This window comes from Doryrhamphus excisus, chromosome 7 (genome assembly GCF_030265055.1).
Source record: "Doryrhamphus excisus isolate RoL2022-K1 chromosome 7, RoL_Dexc_1.0, whole genome shotgun sequence".
NCBI classification, from domain to species: domain Eukaryota; kingdom Metazoa; phylum Chordata; class Actinopteri; order Syngnathiformes; family Syngnathidae; genus Doryrhamphus; species Doryrhamphus excisus.
The window spans coordinates 15,139,504-15,165,611 of NC_080472.1; the positions used below are offsets into that span (position 1 = coordinate 15,139,504).

A 26,108-nucleotide genomic window follows, 5' to 3' on the forward strand; every position below is an offset into this window, starting at 1 on the left:
TATGATCTTTAATTTATCAAATTAATCTATTTTTAAATATCTCTTAAAAATATTAGAGGTCAAAATATCCTGCAATTGATCAAATTAATCTCTTTAAATCTCACTTAAAAATATTAAAGGAGGTTAAAGAGTTAGTTAATCAAAATTAATTAATTCCTCCAATTGATCAAATTAATCTCTTTTTTAAATGTCTTGACATCACTATTATCAATATGGGATTGAGCTTTTTTTGCAGCTTGGGGTCCCATGAAAGGTTCGATATACTGTAAATAGCATCAATGATATCAGGTAAATACACAATATAAGTGCAAAATTAAAACACAACAATTTGTCACAAATAAAAATGACAAAAGTGGCCATATCTCCTAACTTTTCTCCATGGCCGTATTGGGCTGAAAGGCTGATTCCAGCCTTGTAGAGCAAAAAAAAGTGTGCTTTGAAGAGCACAAATATTGTTGCCTTGAATGGGTGTTACAAGGTCAAGCTAAGAGACAGGCTGACACTGCAGCTGCACCACAACACAACACACTCAGGGACAATGAGACACCATTTGTACAACTGCACCCTCACTGTAGAGAGCGGCTATCAAATGATGCCGTGGCGAACAACCCTGTACTTTGTCATCAGTGACCCTTTTTTCACACGCGTTCTAATTGAGCCATTGCCATTCCCAGCTTTCAAACCACCAGCCATAAATCTGTCCGTGTGAAGGTGAACGTCAAAAGTCAGTCTGTGTCCAGTGGGAAACTATTAGAGCAAACACGTCAACGACACGTCATTCAACATACTGTAAACATGATGCTCCAATCCCCGCAAAACATTCCTTCGAAAAGGAAAGAACAGTTGAGGAAGTGGGTGACATACACAACAACACAACACAACGCATAAATTAACTAGTGCTACCTTGGTGATAAACAACAACACAACTAAAAATTGTTATTTCAAAATGCCTGCAAGGTATTCTAGGTAGTCCAGCTGCAAAAACAATATATTAATGAAGTGCAAGTCATGTTTCTGGCGAAAGTTTCTTCCATTAAAGGTTTAAAAAAATTTTTTTGGAAATGCTCAGTGGGCCAGATTAAGACGGGTCGCAGTTTGCCTACCATTGCTTTAGCTTCTGAAACTTTCCAATTGATGTTTCAGCAGCAGTGGCTCAGGAGGTAGATGATGAGAGAAAACTGATTTGGAAGTGAATTGGAGTTTCCATGAAAGTAATATTCATTCATTCATTTTCTACCGCTTTTTCCTCACGGGGGGGGGGGGGGGGGGGTTGCTGGAGCCTATCCCTGCTGTCCCCGGGCGAGAGGCGGGGTACACCCTGGACTGGTCGCCAGCCAATCACAGGGCACATATAGACAAACAACCATTCACACTCACATTCATACCTATGGACAATTTGGAGTCGCCAATTAACCTAGCATGTTTTTGGAATGTGGGAGGAAACCGGAGTACCCGGAGAAAACCCACGCATGCACGGGGAGAACATGCAAACTCCACACAGAGATGGCCGAGAGTGGAATCGAACCCTGGTCCTCCTATCTGTGAGGTCTGCGCGCTAACCACTCGACCTGAAAGTAATATACATTATAAAAATAGTATCGACTTTGTTGTTGCATTTAAAACTATGAAAAGTTCCAGAATTTTGCCAACCCAGCCTACATGCAGTCCAGTAAGCAAGAGGGGCAAGTTGGGATTCATTATAAACCAAGACCTTGTAAAGAATCAATTTACTGCAATAGTAACAAGAAATGCTGAACTTTGGGGTCTGTCGGAGACCAACAACATTCGATTTGAAGTCCTCCACAGAAGCTCACGCTTGCGCATCCAAAATAACTTTAATTAGTTACGCAAATAACATGAGAATCCCTGCGAGGTTTAGACAATCTATATGTCAATGAGCCGGCAAGATAAAAAGGAAGGGGTCAGTGAGTAAGGCGTAAACGCAGCTTGTAACAGTGCACGCTTGCACCATTCGATATCGGGCCTCTTCCAGTAATTACTGCTGCGGCATTCCAGTATTTTTTTTCTCCTGTTTTTTTGGAAATGTGACCGCTGTCTGTCAAAGATTCCACGCAGTGTGGCAGATGGAACTCCACCTCTTCATTTAGTGGGAGGTAGAAGGTACAGCGGTGGGATGGATTAAGATTATGGGAGCCTGGCGGGGCAGTGGAGGGTCGTCACCTTCTGTTCTTGTTTCGAAGACAGGATGGGGGGGAAATGAAGGTTTGGGGATGAACTATTATATCTTTATTATACATTGCTTCTCACGACCTAATGTGTTTACACTTGATATTTGCTTATAGGCTAGTAACCTACCGTTTCTCTTTGCCAGGATGAGTGAGCGATACACGCAGGTTGGATGCAAAGGGTTTTTACTCATCATGGTCCTTGCCATCAGCATCTGGGACATGTCTGAGGGCTCGACAGGTGAGTACACGAGGATACATTTTGCCACTCAATGTGCTATTGTTGCGGCGTGTCATAGACTGCACCCATCCAGATATAAGAAGCTATGTTTTCCTCCAGAAAACAGTCGGAAGAAGACAGGTCATCTCATATGTGGTGTCTTGAGATTTATACATGAGTTAGAGCTTTTCTTCCTGTCAGTCACACATTCATGCGACATATTTTTCCCAAAAAACAAGTCTCAAAATAGAGCGGCCGTGTATATATTTGAGATATATTTTAATTACAGATGATAATAATAATACATTTTATTTGTATAGCGCTTTTCAGAATACACAAAGACTCTTTACAGTGAAGAAAAAAACAGAGTAGTAGACATTAAAATATAACATCTATACATTCATTCAGAGCTAAAAACAAGGCTAAAAGCGGGGCACAGCAGTCAGGTATAAAAAGTTAGACATTAAAACGGATTTAAACAGGTGGGTTTTGAGTTGTTTATTGAAGGTGGGGAGATCAGGGCAAGCACGGAGTGAAAGGGGCAAAGAATTCCAGAGGGTGGGGCAGCGATGGAGAAGGCTCTACCTGTCGTCCCTTGTTCATCATTAATTGGTTCGAGACCCAACCACGATTCGTGAATTTTCATTGAAACCCGCAATGACGATCATACCTGATGCCTGTCTCACTGAACAATTACTGACACCTAGTGGCCAGTGTAGAATACTACATTCACAATTACAATGCTTCATTTGTTTTGCCTCAAGTCATTTAGTTCATTTTTCCATTTGTATGCTTGAAAATGCTGAATTTAGGCTCTTCTGTCTTCTTCCCTCACTCATCCATGTTTTGTTTTTTTTTGACAATATTTTTGGGCGTGTTGAACAAATTAACTGGATTTACATTCCTTCTGATCAGAAAACTTGATTAGTTTTCTCAGAGGTTCCACTGTATCCTAAAAAGGCTGTTTTAAATCAGGACAAAAGCAGTCATGCCTTGCCTCTTTTCTGTCGTGTAACAAAATAATTAATTCACATGAATTCCAAGCATAGCTGTCTGCATGTGTGTCCACTGTTGAACAATTAAAAACACATCCACACCGTTGAGCCTGGTGACTTTGTCCTTAATTATTATAGAAGACAAGGGCACCTTGGATGATTTTCAATCAGCCTCACATATATATGCGGATTAGACACAGCAGCGCAGCAAATGGCTACTCATCTAAAAGTAGTGCCCAACAAAATTTAGTCCGATATATTTTTGCTTCAAAGACCGTGAAGCTGTGACATTGGAAACTTTATATTCATGGCACTTGGGTAGAGATTAGCGGAAAGTGATGGCCTCGGGGTTCATGGTTGGCTTTGCTGCATGTTCACGTCAATATGTCAATCAAATATAAAAAAAAAAACAAAAAAAACTTTCCTACCAAATGCCCACTTTTGTCACAACTTTACCCATGCTCAAATGTCAGCCACTCTTGTGAGATCTGGCTCAGCTGCCATCCATCTGTTCACTTTCCAAACCAACAGGACGTGAAAAATAAAAATACAAAATATCCCCCTTCAGTAATTTGAGCTAATTGTATCGGGTCCAACTGGCGTCAATCCCTTTCTCATTAAAAGTGTTGTCAAGCTTTGTAAACCCAGCGAGATCAATTATGGCAAGTTGGTAACATTACAAGTGGAGGCCAAGCTACATGTTTGATCACTCCACGGCCGCGCTGACAACACACAGCCGCCGGTAATTGGTGGCGTACAGGCGTCGCTCCTGGCGGACAGGATGTCCATTTGCGAGCATGATAGATACGCACTTCTCTTCCTTTGTCGACCAATTAGGCGAGAGTGTACCTCTTTGATGGGCTCGCCTTTGACTGGCAGGGACGCGCACTCAAGGCGCTCATCATTCCAGCAGGAAGTGGATGCGAATAATCTCACATCCTATTTCTCTCTGATAACCATCGCGGCATCGCTAATTTCCCCTGTGCGTTGTGTCTGTGCCTGTAAAGCTGTTGTAATTCAAGGCATGCAAGCAGCCGAGCGAACATCCAAAATACACCAAATTAATTTGTTTCCAAAGATAAAAGAAGGAGGAAGAAGGAAAATGGGTGAATTCAGTTCATCACCAGTGCGGGACTATCTATTTATTACCTTTGCCGGGGGGTGGGGTTTGTTAGTGAGCTTTGTTTACAGTCGCTGTAAGCGCAACATGGTAGCTTTACAATGGGTGCCCGCATATTGACAGTGAATGTCACACTTAAGAGCTCTCGACACACAAGCTCTCGCCAGAATTCTCGTTCGGAAAGAAACTCATGGGCACTAGAATTTGTACGATAATAAATAAACAAATGAATCACACAATAAATGACTTGATCATTTTGCCGGTTTCAATATATCGCCATGCTTCTCAGTTCACTCCGTGCATTGGTTTCAGCACCTTGTTCCATAGAACAACGGCATGATCGGAGTGAGCGTGTTTGTCGGTCATACAGTCTCTGCCTCGGTGGGTCAATCCTGCTAGCATACACAGTGTAGAAGGGTGTAATGGCTTTCGTAGATTGCAATATAATATCATATGTTTTTCACTCATCTCGTGTACCGTATCGTCGCCATGCTAAAATAATTTGTGAAACTCTACTGTAAAAGTTGTTTAGAACAAATGGTGGAGCGGGACCCAAAAGTGGGTGGCTGATCTATTCTGGGTGGGCTGCAGACAGGGAAATAAAAAAACTACATTAAACTATGTCATGTACAATCAATGTTTTAATGTGCACTTTGATATGATATGTACTTAACACTAAGCGATATTTTAGCGATCTGTAGTCATTCCTGTAAGGTATATATATACTCATGACATTTAGATAAGGAGATAAAAAAGTTCATACTCAATTCATAAAAAACGGCCCAAAATCTGAAAGTGGTCCAACTAAATGGACATTTACTTATTGATGACGCAGGGGACATAATCTTATGCCTTGGCGGAGGTCTGCATTAAATCAGTTCAATAATGAATTCTGTGTATATATCACTTAAATACAGTTTCTATCTGCCTGGTGACTTCTGATTTATAATGAGAATGATCAATAATTATTCAATATCAGCAAACAAAGGTGCCTTGATGAAGCATGAAGAGCATGACTGAGTGGTGCAAAGCAGTGTTTCTGCAGCACAGCAATGATTACATTATCATTCCCATCAGCACTGTGAACGATATAAAGTATGCATCATTTGCACTTTCCGCACCTAAGCCAGGTATTTTCACCACCAGACTGAGTTAAAAAAATCTCAATGAAAGCAATCTCCCTTGAAAGGATTCAGTGAGACAACATTTTCCTTCAGGAAAAAAAAAAACGTTCACAGTCGGGTATCAGGTTGATGCCGTGGTGTTTCTCGGGATGATCAAATGTCGCTCTCAACGGCTCGCTTAGTGTGCATGGAGAAGCTGTGTGTAAAAAATGAGTCACAGTGACTCACACAACTCCATTTAAATTCCACCCCGACACCAACGGAACAGCTGAGGAATGTTTTATTCAGACTTCAGTCAGGTAGAGTCACTACGACATTAGTATGCCGACTACTCATTCCCTTCATAGGATGCCTGGCATTTAGTACAATTATGCATAAAGTGCTGTGCTCTGATGTGCCGAAGTGAGTTGTTTAGGCATTATTACATCATTATGTAAATACTGTAGACCCCTGATTAAATATGTTGCAAAGTCACATTTAACTCCTTGTTAGTTATTTAAGATATTAAAGTCAAACTTAGGCAATGGCATGGTTATTAACGCAGTGTGTGCATTCTAAAGATATCAAAACGGATAAAAGGAGACACCTCAAGTTAAAACACTTAATCCGCCTATAAAGCCTTCTGAAAAAAACTCCATAAAGCACCAAAATCGCTGCATTTACATATAATTTGACATGCATATTAAACAAGCTACAGCAACATTGCTATCATCATCATCATTCTGGTAATGCTTAAAGGGGAATTATACTTTTTGGGGAATTTTGTCGATCATTCAAAAGCATGAACACATATTTATTTAACTTTTCTGTGCATTACAACACAAGATAACTAGTTAATATGAGCTAGCTAACAAAAGACATCATGGGAAATACGTCTTTTGACACAAGAAACTCAAAAACACCAACAGCGTTATATTAACCAAGCTACAGCGATATTATTATTGTAGCTGCTAACACAAGAAACTAACATGACGACAAGCTAAGCGCGAGCCTGTCAATTTCGCTACAAAGACTCAGCAAGATGCTCGTTTACTGTCAGCATGTTTTACCATATCTTACTTATTGTGTGGAAATATGGGGTAATAACTATGAAAGCAATCTTCACTCGCTAAATGTACTGCAAAAAAGGTCAGTAAGGATAATTCATAATGCCGCCTACAGAGAACATACCAACTCCTTATTTCTAAAATCACAAATACTTCAACTTGCTGAATCTGTGACAAAGGGCAGCCTTGGAGGAAGCCAACGTTTACCGGAAACAGGCTCGACTTACGACTGGCAATGCGAACCAGACTCCTGCCCCGTTTGTACAAGAACCGGATAGCACGTAGTAGCGCGCCACCAATCCCGTACTCCCAGAGCACCCCCCAAAGGACGCCACGAGGGACACGGTCGAATGCCTTTTCCAAGTCCACAAAGCACATGTAGACTGGTTGGGCAAACTCCCATGCACCCTCGAGCACCCTCGTGAGGGTGTAGAGCTGGTCCAGTGTTCCACGACCTGGACGAAAACCGCATTGGACCTCTTGTAACAAAGGTTCGACCAAAGGTCGTACCGTTCTCTCCAGCACCCTGGAATAGACTTTCCCAGGGAGGCTGGTATAGGTTCATTTTCTACCGCTTTTTCCTCATGAGGGTCATAACCAATTACCTAAAAAAGTAATCCAATACTTCTCTACAAGAGAGGAGAAATATGATCTCAGGGAAGAACTACATTTGAAACAGTTATATGCTAGGACTACGTTAAAAAGCCATAGCATTTTAGTATGTGGAATCAAACTATGGAATGGATTGAGTAAGGACCTCAAACAATGCACAACCATGAGCCAATTCAAGAAACAATACAAGCAGTTGATGTTTGCTAAATACAAGGATGAAGAGTCTTGAACCAGTCATGATGTGCTATATATATCACTATATTGACACTTACTATGGTACCCATTATGTCATTGGATACTCATATCACCTCGTACTTTGGTACGGGACAAAAAAAAACAACAAAAAAAACAAAACAAAACCTTAAACCATGTTAGGAAAGCAGGAAGTGAACAAATGTAACAGTTACTGATTGTAAAAGTACCAGATGGAGGGGTAGGATTTAATAAGCTTTGCTTCTTCCTACTCCTTTTGGGCATGTTCAAATGAAATTAAACCATTACCAATTACCAATACCTGAGGACTGACGCGCACATCTTGTGCTGGAAGACACAGCCATCCCACGGATGGCTGCTGTTGTTATTGAAGGAACTAGCATAAGTATGTGTATCAATGCGCTTAGGAAAGAAGTTTCAGTAGTGTTTTAAGTCATCAAAATACGGCAAGATACTGCAATTATTCCATATTACCATCAGTGTACGTGTTAATGGTTTTTAAGTAGTGGCATCGTTGTTTAGAATTTGTCTCAAAATGAAAGTTATGCTGATTACTAAAGAATGGAAAAAGGTAGAAACACATTTTTTTCTGATGAAAGTCTAATCTTTCTTTGGGTTATATAGCCATAGGACACAATATTCTGTCTGCTTTGAAAAATCAGTCAAAATCAACAAAAATGGCCGGTACCGAGAGGAACAGATTTAGAATCTTGAATGAGTTAATCCTTTAACTAGATGCCTTAACCAGCAAAAATAAAAAAAACAAATACCGATTTGTCTATTAATACTATTTAAAAATGAAGTTATCCAAAGACAACATTGCACCCCCAATGAATGCACATGGCCTCCCCAAAAGTTGCTAAATGCTTATCCACGCTCTACACCAAGGCAAGAAAGACAAACACATCGGGAGCAAGTCAAGCCGCTTGAATGTTTGCTCAACAAGAGCTGCCAGAATCTCTCTGTAAAGGGACGTGCTTCACACCGAGAGGCTGTGTCGTGATGGTCCCGATTGGCTATGGAAGCTCTTCTTGAATGCCCACTCAGCTTTCTCCGCCAGCAGATTCAGAGAAAAGCAGTCACAGTGGAGTGTCTATTTCGCAATGAAAACTAACATTTCAAAATCTGCTGTGACAGAGGGTCCCTTGATCCGTTTGTCAAACCTATTCATGGCTATGGGACAGGCATGTCGACCTGAACAACAGCATTCATGCGCATTCCTCGCTGGTGAGGATGCAAATCTGCATTTGCATGTGAGACGTGCAAATGTAAAAGTGCCCACACGTTAAATGTTAGAAAGACGTAGGAGGACGACCGGAATTTGGGAGAAGTTGGGGAAAAAATTGGCAAAGCTTTTATATTTGGAGGCAGTTACATTTGAAATGCCTTCAAATACAAAACGCTTGCAGAAACCCATCGTGTATCTCACTAAACAGCTTCGGGATCCAAACGTGCCTTCAGGGACCCGGAAGGCGATACAATTCCATTCAAAAGGAACCTGAAGTGAAACAAGTAAGCTGCCAATTAGGACCCCCGATCTCTGTTTAACCACGGAAGTGTCTTCATATGGCCACACCTCATGGAAACGTCTCACGCAGCTAATAGAGGCAGGAGCAGTTCAGGCTCTAAATAATTCAGACAATGAGTGTGATCTGGAAATTGGCTCTTATGTTCTGCAGCGCTGGCACTTGCACCATTCTATACATCGGACGGACGCGGCATGCGTCAATCATTCAATCATCAGTATTTTCTGGAAGCAGGAAGGTACTAAAACATAAATCACTAAATGCAATCATTAAATGAAACAGTAATACAAAATGTAAAAGCACTTTGTTGTCAGTTTCAGAGGATCGGTGAACTGTTGTATTGGAGAGTTTTTTGTATTGAAAAATGTGTGGTGTCTGACTGTCTTTGAACGTGTCAAGCTGAGTCTGTCGGGGTGTGGGCTGAGGAGGACCGATCGCCATCATTATCGGGTGACATTCGCCATGATAGATACAGTAGCAAGCCTGGAAAGTTTACGTTCTGTCTACGCATTTGGTACGCAATTTGTTCCTGAAAATGGTGCACATTGGCACAGAATGCCACCCTTATTTACACCTAAATTAAAGCACTGTGTAGTACCAGAACTTAAAGCATCCATGGCATTATTAGGTCCCGCTTTGTCCTGCAAGACACCACGCAACAGCAGGCATCCCCCCCTACTGTAGCTTCGTTAATTCCTCTATTTGCAGAAGGACGTACAAGATGTCGACGTACAAGAAAATCTCAAAAGAAAGCTCAGTCTACATTTCTCGCTGCTGCAGAAAGAGAATGCAAAAAGTGCAGGAATCAAGCATAAACTAGAAAAAAGAAGGCATTTCCAGTGTGGGGGAGGGAATTGCTGACTAGAAGACATGGCTTTGGGCACTATGATCACTTATTAATGGAAGTTCACAAGGAAGATCCAAGAGGCTACAGAAATTACTTGAGAACTTCGACTTTCTCCGAGAGATGGTGGAAAAGCTACTCCATTAATGTCAATGAGACACGCGTGCACCTCCCACAGTGGTTTTGACAGGGGAAGGGGGCTCCCGTTAATAACACTTTAGAGTTTTTTCCATCAGTTTTGGTATTACTATTTCAAATGCTTGTAGCTTGAAAATGGTTACAGACACGTACATACTGTAAATGAGAAAAGTCATCGGTGGGACCCAAAGTTTGTCATGGGACTAAATTCACTCATCTAATTCATATTATGATGTCACCAGGCTCGGAAATGGTCAGATCACTGCCTCCACGATACCAGTCCTCCTCATTCAGTACTGTAAAAGTGACCACTGCAGTGATTAGTTGAGGGGGGGAAACCGTTTGGGAACCACTGGTTTAGGCATATAGGTTGCATGCCACAAATTTGGAACATTTCATCAGTAGCCATGTATACATGGACCCAAATATTGCAATTCCATTTGGGTTATTTGCTCAAATGGAAATAATCTAACCTCATTCGGAAAGAAAAGTGCCAATCTGAATGAATATATAATCGGATTCCCAGGGGTGGAATATTCCTTTCCCCAATCCGATTGAGGTATATCTTGTACCCACTCAAACGGAAAGTTGTCATACTGCGTTCTTCTTTGTCATGTTTTTCTTCTGTTGTTTATTGGCGGTTGGCAAGCAGCTTTCGTGTGCTTTACCACCATCTGTGGAACTGAATCCAAACCTTTCTATACGCCATTCACAAGTCCAGTTTTATTAAAAAAGAAAATACATATCTATATAAAACATGTGCCGAGCTTAATTATAAAATATTTGTAAGATTGAACTTTATCTTTTCCTGTTCCCGGGTACGTTCTTTCAGCGAATGCTGAGATATGACGTTACATGCAGCTCAAGACGTTTGTCGATTAAAAAAAACGGAGGAGGCGAGCAATCAGCACTGGACTGCTGCGGAAAGTTTGTTTTTGATTCAAACTAAATTTCAAGACTGGACCAACGAAAAACTGGCAATATGGAGTTATTCCAACAAGTGAAAGAAAAACTCGAGGAAGTCGGTATCACGTGATGTTGGTATTTACGCTTTACTGTTCATGCCCCATTGACTATTCTGTTTGATTATAGCGGCGCATGTAGACACGCGTTTGGAATATTCCTTTCCATGGATACCATTGCTTTCGGAGAGGTCATTCAGGAAGATTCCATTCAGAAAGAGAAAAACTCCTCATGTAAACGTGGCTATTGTTTTGCACACTGGCATCGCACAGTTCACACATACTTCACATCGCTTTACCACCTATTTACTCATCGGCACACACAATGCGAGGACACTATGCATGCGAGTGTAAACTGCGATTTCCTGTGTCTGGGTAGACGGGGATGGTCGTAACAGTCAAGTGACTGAAACAAGTGCAGCCTTTCAGACAAACATGACTGCATTATAACATAGTGGGACTTGTGTGCAAAGCTTGAAAATATATTGTTTTTACTCAAAGGGATTTCCTGGCTGATCCACTGATATTATACGCCTCAAAAAAGGGGAGGATATGTTGCCAGCATGGCGACGACAAAGTTTGTATTCTCCTAATTAGCAGACAGAATGTGAGTGAAATCATTTTGAAGGTGTTATTCTCAAATGGAACTATTACTTATTGTGGCTTTAAACTGACAGATATATCTTAGATGCAGTATGTGTATTTGTGTTAATGATCAGATGCATTATGTTATTATAAACAGTGTCCTTGAAATATTGTGTGCAACTGATGGGAGGTGTTTGAATTACCGGAATTATAGATAGCAGTGATTTCCTTAATAAGGACACAAGAAAATCAGTCATTGTACAAGATGAGAGTCGTTTAAAGAAAATGGCTTGTCTCCTTTAATGAGTATTAACACTGAGAGAGATAAAAGAGGTGCTGTAAAGGCCCGAGAGATGCTCTTATGGGACTCAATCCAAGGCCACAAGTGGAGAGTAATAACTTACTACACCACAACAGCATTAAACACTGTCCCCCCCCCCTCTCCTTTTTTTCCTGTCATCCATCCAGTGGCGCAGCATGTTCCCACAGGCACCTGCGAGGTAGTCGCCTTACGCCGCTGCTGCAACAAGAACAAAATCGAGGAGCGCTCTCAAACCGTCAAGTGCTCCTGTTTTCCGGGCCAAGTGGCCGGCACCACCAGAGCGGCCCCTTCCTGTGTAGATGGTACGATCCACCACAATCTTTTTTTTGTTGCTATGAGTACTTGATTATCTTCCAGGATCTGTCTACAGCAGTGTAATGTTTATTATTTACTTTATGGTGAACTTTTTTCAATGCAATGTGAGCTGCAGTGTTGAGACGCTGTCTCTTTATTGCACGTTTATTGCACAGGGCAGACCTGATTGGCATTATGAAGTTGATATTGATCCTGTGCTTTTTCACTGATATCGGATGAGCACACCTTGTCATTACATCATTTCCATTGAAAACCATTGATCTGCAGTATTACTATAATGTAACCACATGATGTTTTTTCTGTTAAAATTTAATCGATTTACCTTCACTGAAAAAAGATGGGGTGTTAATTGGAAACAGGCTTTTTTTTATTTTAAATATTTTTGGACATCAACGGTGTAGTGCAACAGTGACTTCCTCCCGTCAGCTGAACTCTGATCAGTTTTCATCGTGGAGGAAAGTAGTTCCGGCTAATTGCTTCTCAAAACAATATGCATTCAAAAGAGTAATGCATTTGACATCACAAAGTTGCTGCCCCCTCAGTCTTCTTCTTTCCCTTTGGGCTTTTCCCTTCAGGCGTCGCCACAGCAAATCAATTTCCTCCATCCAACCCTGTCCTGTCTCTGTCACACCAACTACCCTCATGTCCTCCTTCACTACATCCATAAACCTCTTTGGTCTTCCTCTACGCCTCCTACCTGGCAGCATCCTTCTACCAATATATTCACTATCTCTCCTCTGGACATGTCCCAACCATCTCAGTCTGGCCTCTCTGACTTTATCTCCAAGGCCTCTAACATGTAACGTTCCTGATCCTATCCATCCTGGTCACTCCCGATATGAACCTCAACATCTGTATCTCTGCTACCTCCATTTCTGCTTGCGTTATTTCCGCACTACATGTGGATATGTCATAACATGACATGACGCTGTTTCTAATATTTTGGTTACCTAAATTAGGGGAACCACAGTAAAACTTTATTAGCTTGACCTTGCCAATTCTCAGTATTTTCACACAATGTGTTAAATGTTCAAAGTAGAGACAGTCGCCAAAGAAGCTTCAAACGGTTTCCTTTAATGAAGAATGCGCCTCTCAACATGCTAATGAGTCCGACCTCAGGCCCAGCACGAGCGCTGGCTCTGCTTTGGTCTAAGAAGCAGCTACTCTGCCTAAACTCTGGATCCAATTGTGTTTGACCTATTCCCTGACATTTTAGTATTGACATTTTCTGCAAATTACAGCTGCGAGACGCCGGCCACAGTTTAACGCTTCATGGGTGTTCTCAGCAAAAATGACCAGCACTTAACCTTTTAATTATTCTCCCTTTCCCCTCCAAGATGGGATTACCTTTAGCTGTGCTCTGTGTGACACAGCCTCCACTTTGATAAATCATCACATCGGCGGGGACATGCGGGGATTTGAATTAAACCTTTAAAATCTGTGGCTATTGATATAAAAATACGAAGGAAGTAGCTACCTTGCATTTAACACACATTAGCAGTGTTTTTATCTGGTTTTGTACTCCAAACAATCATTTCAAACTCAATAATCCACCTCTCATTACACAATGCGCCTCTTGTTGCCTCACTAATGAATGAGTCCAAGGTCAAAGCCAAATTTGTGGGCATCTCTAACTAGCCACAATGAGAATAAATGAATAAGCAGCTCGCTTCCAGATGTTTCCAGCCATCGTATTTACCTCTGCATCATTAACTGTTAACTGAAACGCATACGATGTGCTACACATAGTTAGCGTTAACAAGAAACCTCGCTGGCTTTTTTGTTAATAGTCGCCGTTGCACAGTCCGCCATCTGCCCGCCACTGACCTCGTGCGCAGCGCTGATATACGTAGTGCAATTTACTCTATGCTGTTATGTACAGACCACAATAACCATCATCATTTGCTAATGCTAGTTGAAGCGTATGTGTAATATAGTAATATAGATAATAATAATATGGGAATATGGAACATACTGATTAAGGAGCGTACCAATATGAGCCTGTTAAGAAACAGTACAAGGTATATGGAAGAAGTATCTGATCATTTAACCTTATTTCATTCAGAGAGTCGTTTCTAAAAATATAATTTAACAAGAAAAACAGCAATAAATTGTAATTTTAATATTAAGATAATTTTTTGAAAATATCTAAAAAGAAGTCGCAATATTACTGGGATACTAATATTAAACACAATATTGAGTATTACATTTATTTCAGTCGCACAAAGTTAAAATATTAAAGACAAATATTTTTTTGAAGTCTTACCATTATGAGAAAAAAAATCTTTGAAAAATTTGGTTGCTGAAAAAGTTCAAATGTTACATAATAAAGTCAAAATATCATGACAACAAAGTCATAGTTACCAGAACAAATATTTACAAGAAGAAAGTTGAAATAATTGCAAAATAAAAACAAAAAACCCAATTGCACAATTATAAAAAACAGTTGTACGAGAATAAGGTTGACATATTGAATAAACTCATAATATTATGAGGGGAAAAGCAATGTCCTTTTATATAGAGACATAGAGATGAAATATTTAAGAAAATGTATGTTTTATGAAAAACAAAGCAAAATGAAGTTGCAATTTTTGGAAAAATAATTTGGAGAAAAAATAAGAAAGAAGATTTACAAAGAAGAAAGGTTAAATATTTAATTAAATATTGGAAAAGAAGAGCAAAGACCAAAGTTCATACTACTAATGCACTTTTTCACAAACCTTAATACAGTTTTTTTTAATGAAATGTACAAAATATCAATGCATCCTTTCCTTTTTCAGTATGTGCCTTTGGTGGAAAAAGTTTGGACACCCCTTTTACTTTTATTCCACAGAATTTAGCTATCTTTTCTCTTCTTACCTTCTATAAAAGGGTAACATTTAAAGACAGGAAGTGCACAAATGATCAGTAATTGCTGAGACGTGGCGAAGATGTGCTACCCCTACTTTTTTCAGTCATGTTGAATTGTACAAGTGTAAACTTTGTTAAGCATGTCCATGTGTCTTCCAGCCTCCATAGTGGAGCAGAAGTGGTGGTGTCAAATGCACCCGTGCCTTGACGGCGAAGAATGCAAAGTTCTCCCTGATCTGAAGGGCTGGAGCTGTGCTACGGGCAACAAGATCAAAACCACAAAGGTAAGATTTTAGGAGACAAGCGTTCAAATGAACACGTTGAATGTGACCTTGCAGGCTTGGTCAAAGTCAACAAGCGTCTCTTGTATTTATCCCAGTCGCTGTGCTCGGTCTAAAAAGAGCTAATGTTTGCAGTGGGACCTCTGGGGGCCTCTAATCAATGGGCTGCCATGTCTCCTTAGCACTTTCCAAACACTTTGAGCACCCAAACTGGCCAATTACTCGCTCCAATTACCTGCTTTTAACGTTGTAACACGACGCCCGTATCCTTCACCGTGTTATGATGACCCATAGACTTGGCTGCTGCCTCTCTCTCTCTCCATGTACTTAATTATTTAAAGTGTCCACACCACACCTGCCAGGAGCTGGCAGCCTGGAGCCTGGGGCTATTGATTCTGGGACTTGTCGGGACCTCAAAATGGGATATTTATTTATTTTCTTTTTGTGACATAGAGTCTGCTGACTGCCATGTTAACCAAATACATTTTTTCCTTTCTTACATGGATGGCTGAGAAGATTTCCGCAGATAGAGACCAACTTTGGTAACATCATGCACATCACCAGGGAGTCCAGGTGAATGTGTGAAGGTAATAACGATACATGCATATAGCATCATCCCAGATAGGATCATTAACACTTTCTCACTGTCTCACTTTCGCTGACATAATGAGTGACTGATGAGAGGACTGTAAATCCAGCGGAGTACATCAATTTCAGAGTCATTACCTAAAAGTTTACCTCAAAGAACTTGCAGTAATATAGTGCTGTATTGCATCATCGGGTTTAACAACGTTTAACATGTTCATTCATTCATTCATTTTGTACCGCTTATCCTCACGAGGGAGCCTATCCCAGGTGTCTCCGGGCGAGAGGCCCGACTGGTCGCCAGCCAATCACAAGGCACATATAGACAAACAACCATTCACACTCACATTCATACCTATGGACAATTTGGAGTCGCCAATTACCGTATTTTCCGGACTATAAGTCGCACTTTTTTTCATAGGTTGGCTGTTCCTGCGACTTATACTCCAGAGCGACTTATAAATGAAAAAACTGTTTATGTTACATAAACACTGGGCACCTTTTCTGTTTTTTTTCCCGTTTTTTTTCCGTTTTCTGCATTTTTTGTGTAGCTGAATAACCACTTTTCTCAAAACTTTTCTCCTTGTCACACACTTTGTAAGCAGAGATACGCTTGTCCGTATTTGAGTGACTAAAACCATCCATTTAGTGTTTACAGACATAATATGCTGAGAGATGACTTTGCACTATCTCAGCGTTCCCTCTCCTGCTGAAATTCCAGGTGTATTATGTCCGAATAATCCTGCCTGCGGCTTTAAAATACCCTAATTATCATAAACCCAGTCGGTGTCGTACACAACTCGACTCATATCGTTGTGTTGACTCCACAAACGCACATCACACACCTGCTGTGTTAATTCTCACAGCCAAACTCACTTCAGACACACGGTGGCAAATACTCCCTTACTTGTTACATTAGCACTTGTCAGACACCAATTAGGACAAAGCAACACCCGCTCAAGTGTTTCCCTTCTCAGTATTTTTAGCTTCGTTTAAAAAGAATTATAATGATAATGACTCGTCCCGAACAGCATCTTCGTGCCTTATCTCTGATCGCTGCAAATTGCTCTCAAATTGATGCCGCACTAATCACAGACTCAAATCGAGATGTAAATGGCTTTAAACGAGACGTTTAATGCAGCTCAGCCAGCAGCCTACTTTTATGGGGCCTGTTCTCTTCTTCACAAGTGAACAGTTTCATAATTCCTTCATCACACACTTTGTCAGTCTCTCTTTCATTATCGCTCTTGGTGTCTTTCATTTCGAGGCAAATTAGCCCCTTAGCATGAGTTGTCCTTGTCATCGTGTAAAAGTCCAGCCTTTCTAAAGCAGGTGTGGATGACAGTGAAGCGTCCGAGGTTATAAAGCATCTAAAGTCAGACTTTTATAAGGAAAAAAACTCTTTTGGAGTGGACATGCTGGCCACATTTATTTAACACAACATGTGAACCCAGTGTAGCAAAACAACAGTGTTTTTTTTTTTCTGACATAATCCATGCGGCCCACTTTCCAGGCATGAAAAATGAGCTCATGCAAAATCAAACAGTTACAATAGTGATGATTGGCGGTCCGATCGGTCCAAGCTCTAATAATCCTACACTTGATCCAATTTACTTAAGACTTGTCAGATCAAAACAGGAGCTATTGGCATCCATCCTCTAAGCATCATGGGAAGTGGGCTTCTAGTCATAAATTAGCCACATCATTATACAAACCACAAGGTTTAAGCATGACGAAAAATAGCGGCTTATCCACTGGAAATTAGATACCTTACCTCATAATGTATATACTGGTCATATATTTCACTCATTCATTCATTTACATTTTATATTTCATATTATCTTAACTGTATTTGTATATAATTCTGGGAAAATTGTTAATTTGCTCATACTTTTAGGTTGTTTATATTTAGATTTTTATTACTGTTATTACTGTTTAACCGCTCTGTCCTCTTTCCTGCTGTACAATGCAAATTTCCGCACTGAGGAAATTATTATTCCAACTATATTAGATGTGCTACTATTTTCTAACAAATACGCCACATGGTGGCTCTGTTATGAAACACCAAAGGTTGACCCCATTAGTCGGATTGACTTCTAAATTTCTCACACACTTCAATGCGCTCTACAAAATACTTTCGGATACTTAGCTGAATAACCACGGAATTTGGTACACACCTTTAGGGGAGTGGCAAGCACACGTCTGCAAAATTTGAGCCAGATTGGTTGAAAAGCACGACCAGCATCAAGCACTGGACTTAGCAACACATTGGCTCTAAGTCATTGACCGTTTGTCTAATGATTATAAAACATTGAGGACATGGGTATTACATGCTGAGTCATGAAGTGTCAGACGCTGTGGGATAGTCTGTTAAATGAAACTATTTGTGAGCGCCTTTCCGCAATTCTCTCTCCCTACGGAAAGTTCGATAACAAGTTCGGCGATTGCTTCCCCGAGTCCGTCAATCCTTCGTGGCAGCTGACAAGAGGTTTGAATCGATAGAAAGTAGTCGTCACAAAGGCTGTTACGAGTGTTCCTCCCTCTCCAGAATGTTCTTTTTGAGCGAGAGCAAAAAAAAAAAAAAAAAAGAGCTGCCAGTCAGCCTCTGAGATGCGCTGACAGGCAATTTAATCTGCACAACCTCCAGTCTGGAGCACAAACCTAACTTAGCAGCATCTTTATCCTGAAAGCTGAAAACATTCCCGCCCCAAAAAACAGGGATGGATAACGCTTATCACCAGAGAAAGTCTGTGAAATGAAAGCCACAACGGTAAACATGATAACTCCTTTTTAACTCGGAATTCTTGCAATCACGTACATCACAAGTTTAGTGTTGCATAATGCGAATTTTTGAGTTACTTTGCCAACATTTGTGACCTGTCATAGAATGTGTAGGCTGGGGCCTTGAACCTTCTTCTTCAATGTTCTTTTGCTGAAAGTTGAATTTGAACTCGTTTAACTCTCGTATATATCTCTCCTCCAAGTACAGTGTGTACTTGGTTAAACATATACATATTGAGATTTTGTGAAGAATTACAGCAATTTTAACACATCTTTGTTTTAATCACAGGCGTTCAAAAGGAGAAGAGGACCTTTTTTGTAAATAGAGACTTTGTTTCTTCTGGACTGAAACGAATCCTTGGAAAACGGTCAGTCCCAAATTGATTCTATGGGACGCTCTTCTTCTTGAAAGAAGCCTTTACGGGACAACAGGATTCACGCTCTTATACCGTACTGCTCGTAGTGGAATACAAATGGTGAACTTTGCCTAAATGTTCAATTCTAGAGTCATATGTCCTTTACAGGTTTTGGTTTCTTGAGCCAGATGACTGCAATCGTTGTGAGTGGCTGTCACCTCTAAAGTAGCTTCAGAGGTCGAACAAGATGAAATGATGTAGCCGAGTAGCAGATATTCAGGAGGATTTTTCAAATACACAACCACACCGACCTGTCTCTGCCCGGAATGTCATTATGCAACATGTTTCCTTTATACATTTAAAAATAACCGCGTGAAGGGATTTGCATAAAAATGCATTCAGAAGCAAGAATCGCATCAATAATAGCTGGAGTTGTTATCTTCACGACATTGTCAGGATCAGTCCAGCCAACATGGTTGGTTTGTCTTTGGAAAAGTCACTTTTCTGCTATGTTTCCTCAGGTAGGTAACTATCTAGACCGAGGGTGTCCAAATGTTTTCCATCAAGGGCCACATTCTGAAAAATGAAAGGATGCATACATTTAGGACTTTATTATATATATATTATATTATATAGTAATTATAATATTATAATATATATTATAATATTTAAACTTTTTTGTCAAACAAATTTTTCCCAAAAATAGTTTCTCATAGTACTGACATGACATTATTTTCATAAACTTTTTTTTGTTAGAATACTTTTTTCCTTTAATATTTTGACTTTATTTTTGGTAAAATTACAGTAGTTTTTTTCATATTTCAACTTTCTTGTGAATTTCTCGTAATTGTGCCATATTTGGCCTTCATTCTTGTAACATTATAAAACATTTCTGCAATGTAATTTACCAAAAATTACAACTTTATTACAACTTTTATTTCAACTTTTTTTTCAACAAAATACTATTTTTCGTCATAATTTAATAATTTCAATTTTTTTCTCTAAATATTTATCTTTTCTTGTTAAATTATTTTGACAATGTACCACAGGCCAATCAACAAAAAAAAAAAACAATCACGGGCCGCTAATGGCCCCAAGGCCGCCCTTTGGACACCCTTGATATAACTAGACAGAGAGCGACTAGTAACATTAACATGACTGTTTTCAACCCAAATATGACATAACATGTCTTTTGTCTGACAAAGTGATGAGATCAGTAATAAACTGTGGTTGTGTAATTCAAGGCTTGTGTTTTTGAGCGTCTACGCTGGCAACTAATTCAATAAACATGTTTTATTTCTGATGAGTGTACTGTATCTGTGCAATGGATACGCTTGTGATCTTGGGCGAGTTGCAAAGTTATAAAACGGTGGCCTTTAGGGGTGTCACAAGATTTCTCGTTCACCAAAAAAAAAAAAAAAAATCTCGATAATTTTGCCGTCCTCAACATATTGCCATATGCATGCATATCAGTTTTCCTCTTCTCCCGCCTTCAAACAGGCAGGAAGAGGGTTCATTGTGTGTGTGCTTAGGTTTCAGCATCGTGGCGCATTTGATCCATAGAATAACGACATCAACAGAGTGAGCCCTTTTGTCATACAGTCTCTGTCATACTGCAGAAGAGTATAATTGTACGTATATATTGTCTTTTTTTAATTGTACTTTTCTTGAAAGTAAACATCTTGTTCTCATAGACCCAATCTCGTGTATCGTCTGTCCCGTGACACCCCTAATGGCCTCTGGTAGTGCTACCTATCTGCTAGTCAGTATACAAAGTGTTGATCTCAGAGATGATATTTTCAGTGTCTGCAACGTTAAGGCTATTAAACTGTCAGAGAAAATAAACACTAGATCGTGGAAAGTCAATGTTTCACTCTTCCATTTGTAGTAGTTACACAATATTATGTGGTTAGCAATTAAACAAGCTGCATGGTGAGGTGGATTTGTTGGGGGGGGGGGGAGTAAAAAAAAAAAGGACATAGAAGCTGAAGAAACGCCTTAAAGACGCAATGTCCTGTTGCTGATAATCTCAATTGCCTACGCCAAGCGTAGCGCAAAGCGCAATTGCAGCGTGGAGGTTATGTTTTCACTTTGTTCATGTACAAAATAACTTGAAAAATTCTGAATGGATTTGCATGAAATTTTCAGATTTGGGGGTAAAAAAAACACAGGACAAGTTTCCAATAGGTTCTACAAAATATGAAAGGCCGATCCAAAAAATATAGCATTATTATTTTGGTGTGAATCACAATAAGGGGGAAGGGACCATGGTGCTTGGGGGACAGGTCTGCGCTTTCCGAGTGCTTCTCCAGTTTTAAAATGAAAATACCCTCTGATTTCTGTCTTTCTTTAATTTCCTTCGTCATTCATGAAAACAGTGATGGACATTTTTGCCTCTTTTCTGCTGGGTTGCAACCAAACCACTGACTGTTTGTGTTTTGTCGATTCTGATTTTGTCTGGAATTACCGTATTTTCCGGACTATAAGTCGCCCTTTTTTTTTCATAGGTTGGCTGTTCCTGCGACTTATACTCCAGAGCCACGTATAAATGAAAATTTATATATATATATATATATATATGTGTGTGTGTGTGTGTGCGTGTGTGTGACAACCCACCTCTTTAAATCTGCTTTTAATATCTAACTTTTTATATCTGACTGCTGTGCCCCGCCCTGCTTTTTCTCATGTTTTAACTGTGTATTAACGAATGAATGTTGTATTTTGGTGTGTCTTCTACTCTGTTTACTTGCTTTTATTCAACTCCATTCTTCTGTAAAGTGTCTTTGAGTATTTTGAAAAGTGCTATACAAATAAAATGTATTATTATTATTATTATTATTATTATTATTATTATTATTATTATTAACTGAGAATGACAGAACCCCAAAAACAAATCTGCAGACGACAAGCCACAAGTAGTGAAATTAGCAGCTGAAAACAGTAATGGAACAGCACAGAGAAAGTTTGGAGTAAGTAAGAAACTTGTTAGGGACTGGCGTAAAGCAGAGGCTACTCTTACTGCCATGAAGAAAACATAACAGTTAGTGTACTTAAAACTGTTTGTTATGTTACATAAACACTGGACACCTTTTCTGTTCATGTTTATTTTTTGTGTAGCTGAATAACCATTGTGTTAGCATATCTTACACCTATTCAACCTGTTCTCTATTCTTTTATTGTTAGAACTTGCCTTCCAAGAGGACGTAATGTCTGTTTTGGTCAAGTAGTTTGGAAAATTAATTACCCGCAAAAAATGCGACTTATACTCCAGTGCGACTTATATATGTTTTTATCTACCTAATTATGCATTTTTATGTTACATAAACACAGGACACCTTTTCTGTTTATGTTTATTTTTTGTGTAGCTGAATAACCATTGTGTTAGAATATCTTACACCTGTTCAGCCTGTTCTCTATTCTTTTATTAATGTTAGAACTTGCCTTCCAAGAGGATGTAATGTCTGTTTTGGTCAAGTAGTTTATAAAATAAATTACCCACAAAAAATGTGACTTATACTCCAGTGCAACTCGACTTTTTTTTGACCTAATTATGCATTTTTGGCCTTGTGGACTTATACTCCGGAGTCACTGACAGTCCAGAAAATACGGTACTTGACTAATTGTAACAACAAGCTCTAAGAATATAATCAGTAGTTGTAATTTCCTGGTATTGGTGGCTGATCTACCGTTGACGTTTTAGTACAGTATAACTGTTTTTTGCTGTGTAGACGCTGGCTGTGTTGTTGTATTTAAAAATAGTCACCTTGTGAAATGGAAAGTCACAGCCACACAACTTTCAGGCCTTGACAGCTGCAGAAAATTCCCCGGAATGATGCGTTTGACTTCAATCAGCTACATGGCTGTCACGGCAAACACCTCAGCTTTACCAGCTTGTCAGCTCGGAGGGAAACGCCCGTGATATCAAATCTGAAGATTTGCAGCTCTTCCAGAAAAGAGCAGGCAGAGTCCAAAAGTGTCGCAGCCTTGATAAGAGTGAGTCTCCCTGCTGTATCAGAGTGTCTCCTGCGGAAATTGTCTGCCTTCCGCAACTGGTGCACCATCGAGTGTCACACTGACCTCCCGTGAGCCCAATATTTTCTTTAAAAATGAATCAATCCTCTGAAAAATGACTTGATTTTTTGTTTGTCCCCAGAGGGCACATTGATCTTCCTGCAAAGCGCTCTTAAATGACTCTCTGATGAAGAGCTGGAAGAGCTTCATTTTGAAAGCAAATAGCTTTCTAGTTGAGAGGCAGCCTGCAGCAACATCACATGCTTGGTCAGGGATTTCTCCGTATCAATCAGGCACTAATTTGTCTTAGTAATTAATAGTCACACTAAAGACAATTGTGTCTTTTTTTATTTTCTTCTTTACTAACACCAATCACGAGTCGGATATCATACATTTTTGCGACTCACAGCAGCATTTTTTATCCCATTAAAATATTTGATTTCTTGCTTTGGGAAGCAGGCATATTAAAAAAAAATCTCATCTCTTAGTAATAAAGGGAGCTACCAATTGCAAACTGTGGGCCATTTGGTAGCTCCACAAGCAATAAATACTCATTTTTGTGGGATTTGTTATCTTGGCACAGTAATGGACACACATTTTAATCAATTCATGAATCAATGAATGGTTCCGAGGTACCTTTTAAAAATCATTGTTGGTCATTTTGTGCTTACAAAAGAGTCTCATATGTAGTACAAAACTCAAAGTCATTAAAAAGATCCAAATAAAGTAAAGGCAAACAGTGATGTCTTCTTTGTAACCCCTCCGCAGTCATCCAAAGAATTTCCCCTCTTACCATATGTTGCATGGTGCTGTAATCTAATGAGGCTTTTGTAATTACAGAATCCACCGAGGGACGCGAGCTCATCGATTCTCTGGGAAAAGAAATTCCATTACTCACTATAAACCGTGATGCTTTGTAGTTTAATTTCAGGTAATTGTTATGCACAACAATGTGATGGCTTTTTTTGTGTGTTTTTAATGCGTGCAAATCATGTACTGTTGATGGAGGCTTCCTCTAAACTGTAATTAATCGGTGTGGTAATGTGGATGTTGCAGTTGTGCATCACTGCAAACTACAACCTCACGGATGGACGTTATATTTGCTAATTGGAAACATGAATGGAATAGACACACTAGAGTGCACACTGGCCATAACAGAGGTTATCTAGGCCTCCTCGCCCTATTAAAGTCTCTAATGAGCATCACAATGGATTATTTGACACTCTCCACATGATATTATACCAGGGATTAGATTACACCTGTGTATAAATATGACACAAGACCTTCGTTATCTCCACGTCATTCCTATCAAAGATCCTCCATATGATAGGAGAGCTCTGTTGATTTTATGGACTTAACCACAAAAACACTAGTCAAAGATCCACCATATGACAGGAAAGCTCTGCCGTGTCTAAGAACCGAGTGGAAAAACACTACCCAAAGATCTTGCATATGTCAAAAGAGCGCTGCTGTTTTTCAGCAGAGGAAGCAAATATGCTCGTCAAAGAAGAGGAGAAGTCTGCGGTTTGTAGGGATGGAATGCAAAAACGCTTGTCAAACATCCTCTTTATACTGTTCCTGAGGACCAAACTAAAAAATGTCCAAGATCCTGTATATGACAGGACAACACTGCTGGAATGCAAAAACAATCCCCTAACCTAACGCTGGGTTATAAATGACGCCAACCACAGGACAGACTGACGCAGTGGATACACCGCCTCTCAACTTAGACCAGACGACATCGATGCTTGTTTGTTCTGAGTGTTTTTTTGTTTTTTAATTTTTATTTTTTTACATCAACTCAACCAGGAGAACACATCTTTGCTGGAAGATACAAGTAACAACATTATTCTGTGCCTGGGGGAAGGAAGCGTCTTACCGTGTTCCGATTAATGGGTCTCTGAAATCAATGCGCCTTGGAAAGATGTTCCGCTAATATTTTAAATAATCAAGATACAGCAAGTATTGCATGTTATCATCAATGGGCTTGTTTTTGCATGATCACAGCATATATATATATATATATATATATATATATATATATATATATATATATATATATATATATATATATATATATTCATTCATTCATTCATTTCCTACCGCTTTTCCCTCACGAGGGTCGCGGGGGTGCTGGAGCCTATCCCAGCTGTCTTTGGGCGAGAGGCGGGGTACACCCTGGACTGGTGGCCAGCCAATCACAGGGCATATATAGACAAACAACCATTCACACTCACATTAATACCTATGGACAATTTGGGGTCGCCAATTAACCTAGCATGTTTTTGGAATGTGGGAGGAAACCGGAGTACCCGGAGAAAACCCACGCATGCACGGGGATGCAAACTCCACACAGATATATATATATATATATATATATATATATATATATATATATATATATATATATATATATATATATATATATATATATATATATATATATAAAAAACAAAAAAAAAACGCTCAGAACAAACAAGCTTGTGGAGTCTTCGTAGCGATATATATATATATATATATATATATATATATATATATATATATATATATATATATATATATATATATATATATATATATATATATATATATATATATATATATATATATATATATATATATATATATATATATATATATATATATATATATGTGTGTGTGTGCTGTGATCATGCAAGAATGATAAAATGTTGTTAGAGGTCATCCATTGTTAGCTAGCTCATATTAACTTGTTTTCTGGCATTATAATGCACAAAAAGGGAAAGAAATATGTGTTCCTGTTTAGGTGGTGCAATCACCTTGTAATATAAATGTGCTAGGATCATTTTTACAGTAGATCGTTTTGCACGTACACACATACTAATTGTCTTTTTTTTCATTGTAAACTTGACATTTGAGAGATTGTAAAAAACAGATACACAAAAGCATGAGATCATTAAAGAGCTGGTCCCCATAGCAATGTCCCCTCTTGACATTTGTGAGGTCAGAGCTCAATAAAATTGGACCTGAAAGGGCCTTGCGCCGATGCTGAAAGAT

At 39.4% G+C, this 26,108-nt stretch overlaps 1 protein-coding gene across 1 annotated transcript in view; it reads left to right on the top strand.

Moving 5' to 3' along the window:
* Window positions 1–21,831, top strand: part of LOC131132437 (chemokine-like protein TAFA-2) — a 45,786-nt gene extending 23,955 nt beyond the window's left edge. The window contains exons 2-6 of the mRNA XM_058078044.1: window positions 2,333–2,427; window positions 12,040–12,195; window positions 15,218–15,342; window positions 15,856–15,926; window positions 18,995–21,831. Of these exons, the coding sequence (XP_057934027.1) occupies window positions 2,334–2,427; window positions 12,040–12,195; window positions 15,218–15,342; window positions 15,856–15,885 (405 nt within the window). The 5' untranslated portion in view covers window position 2,333 and the 3' untranslated portion in view covers window positions 15,886–15,926; window positions 18,995–21,831. The remainder of the gene's footprint in view (window positions 1–2,332; window positions 2,428–12,039; window positions 12,196–15,217; window positions 15,343–15,855; window positions 15,927–18,994) is intronic.
* The last annotated feature ends 4,277 nt before the right edge of the window (window positions 21,832–26,108 follow it).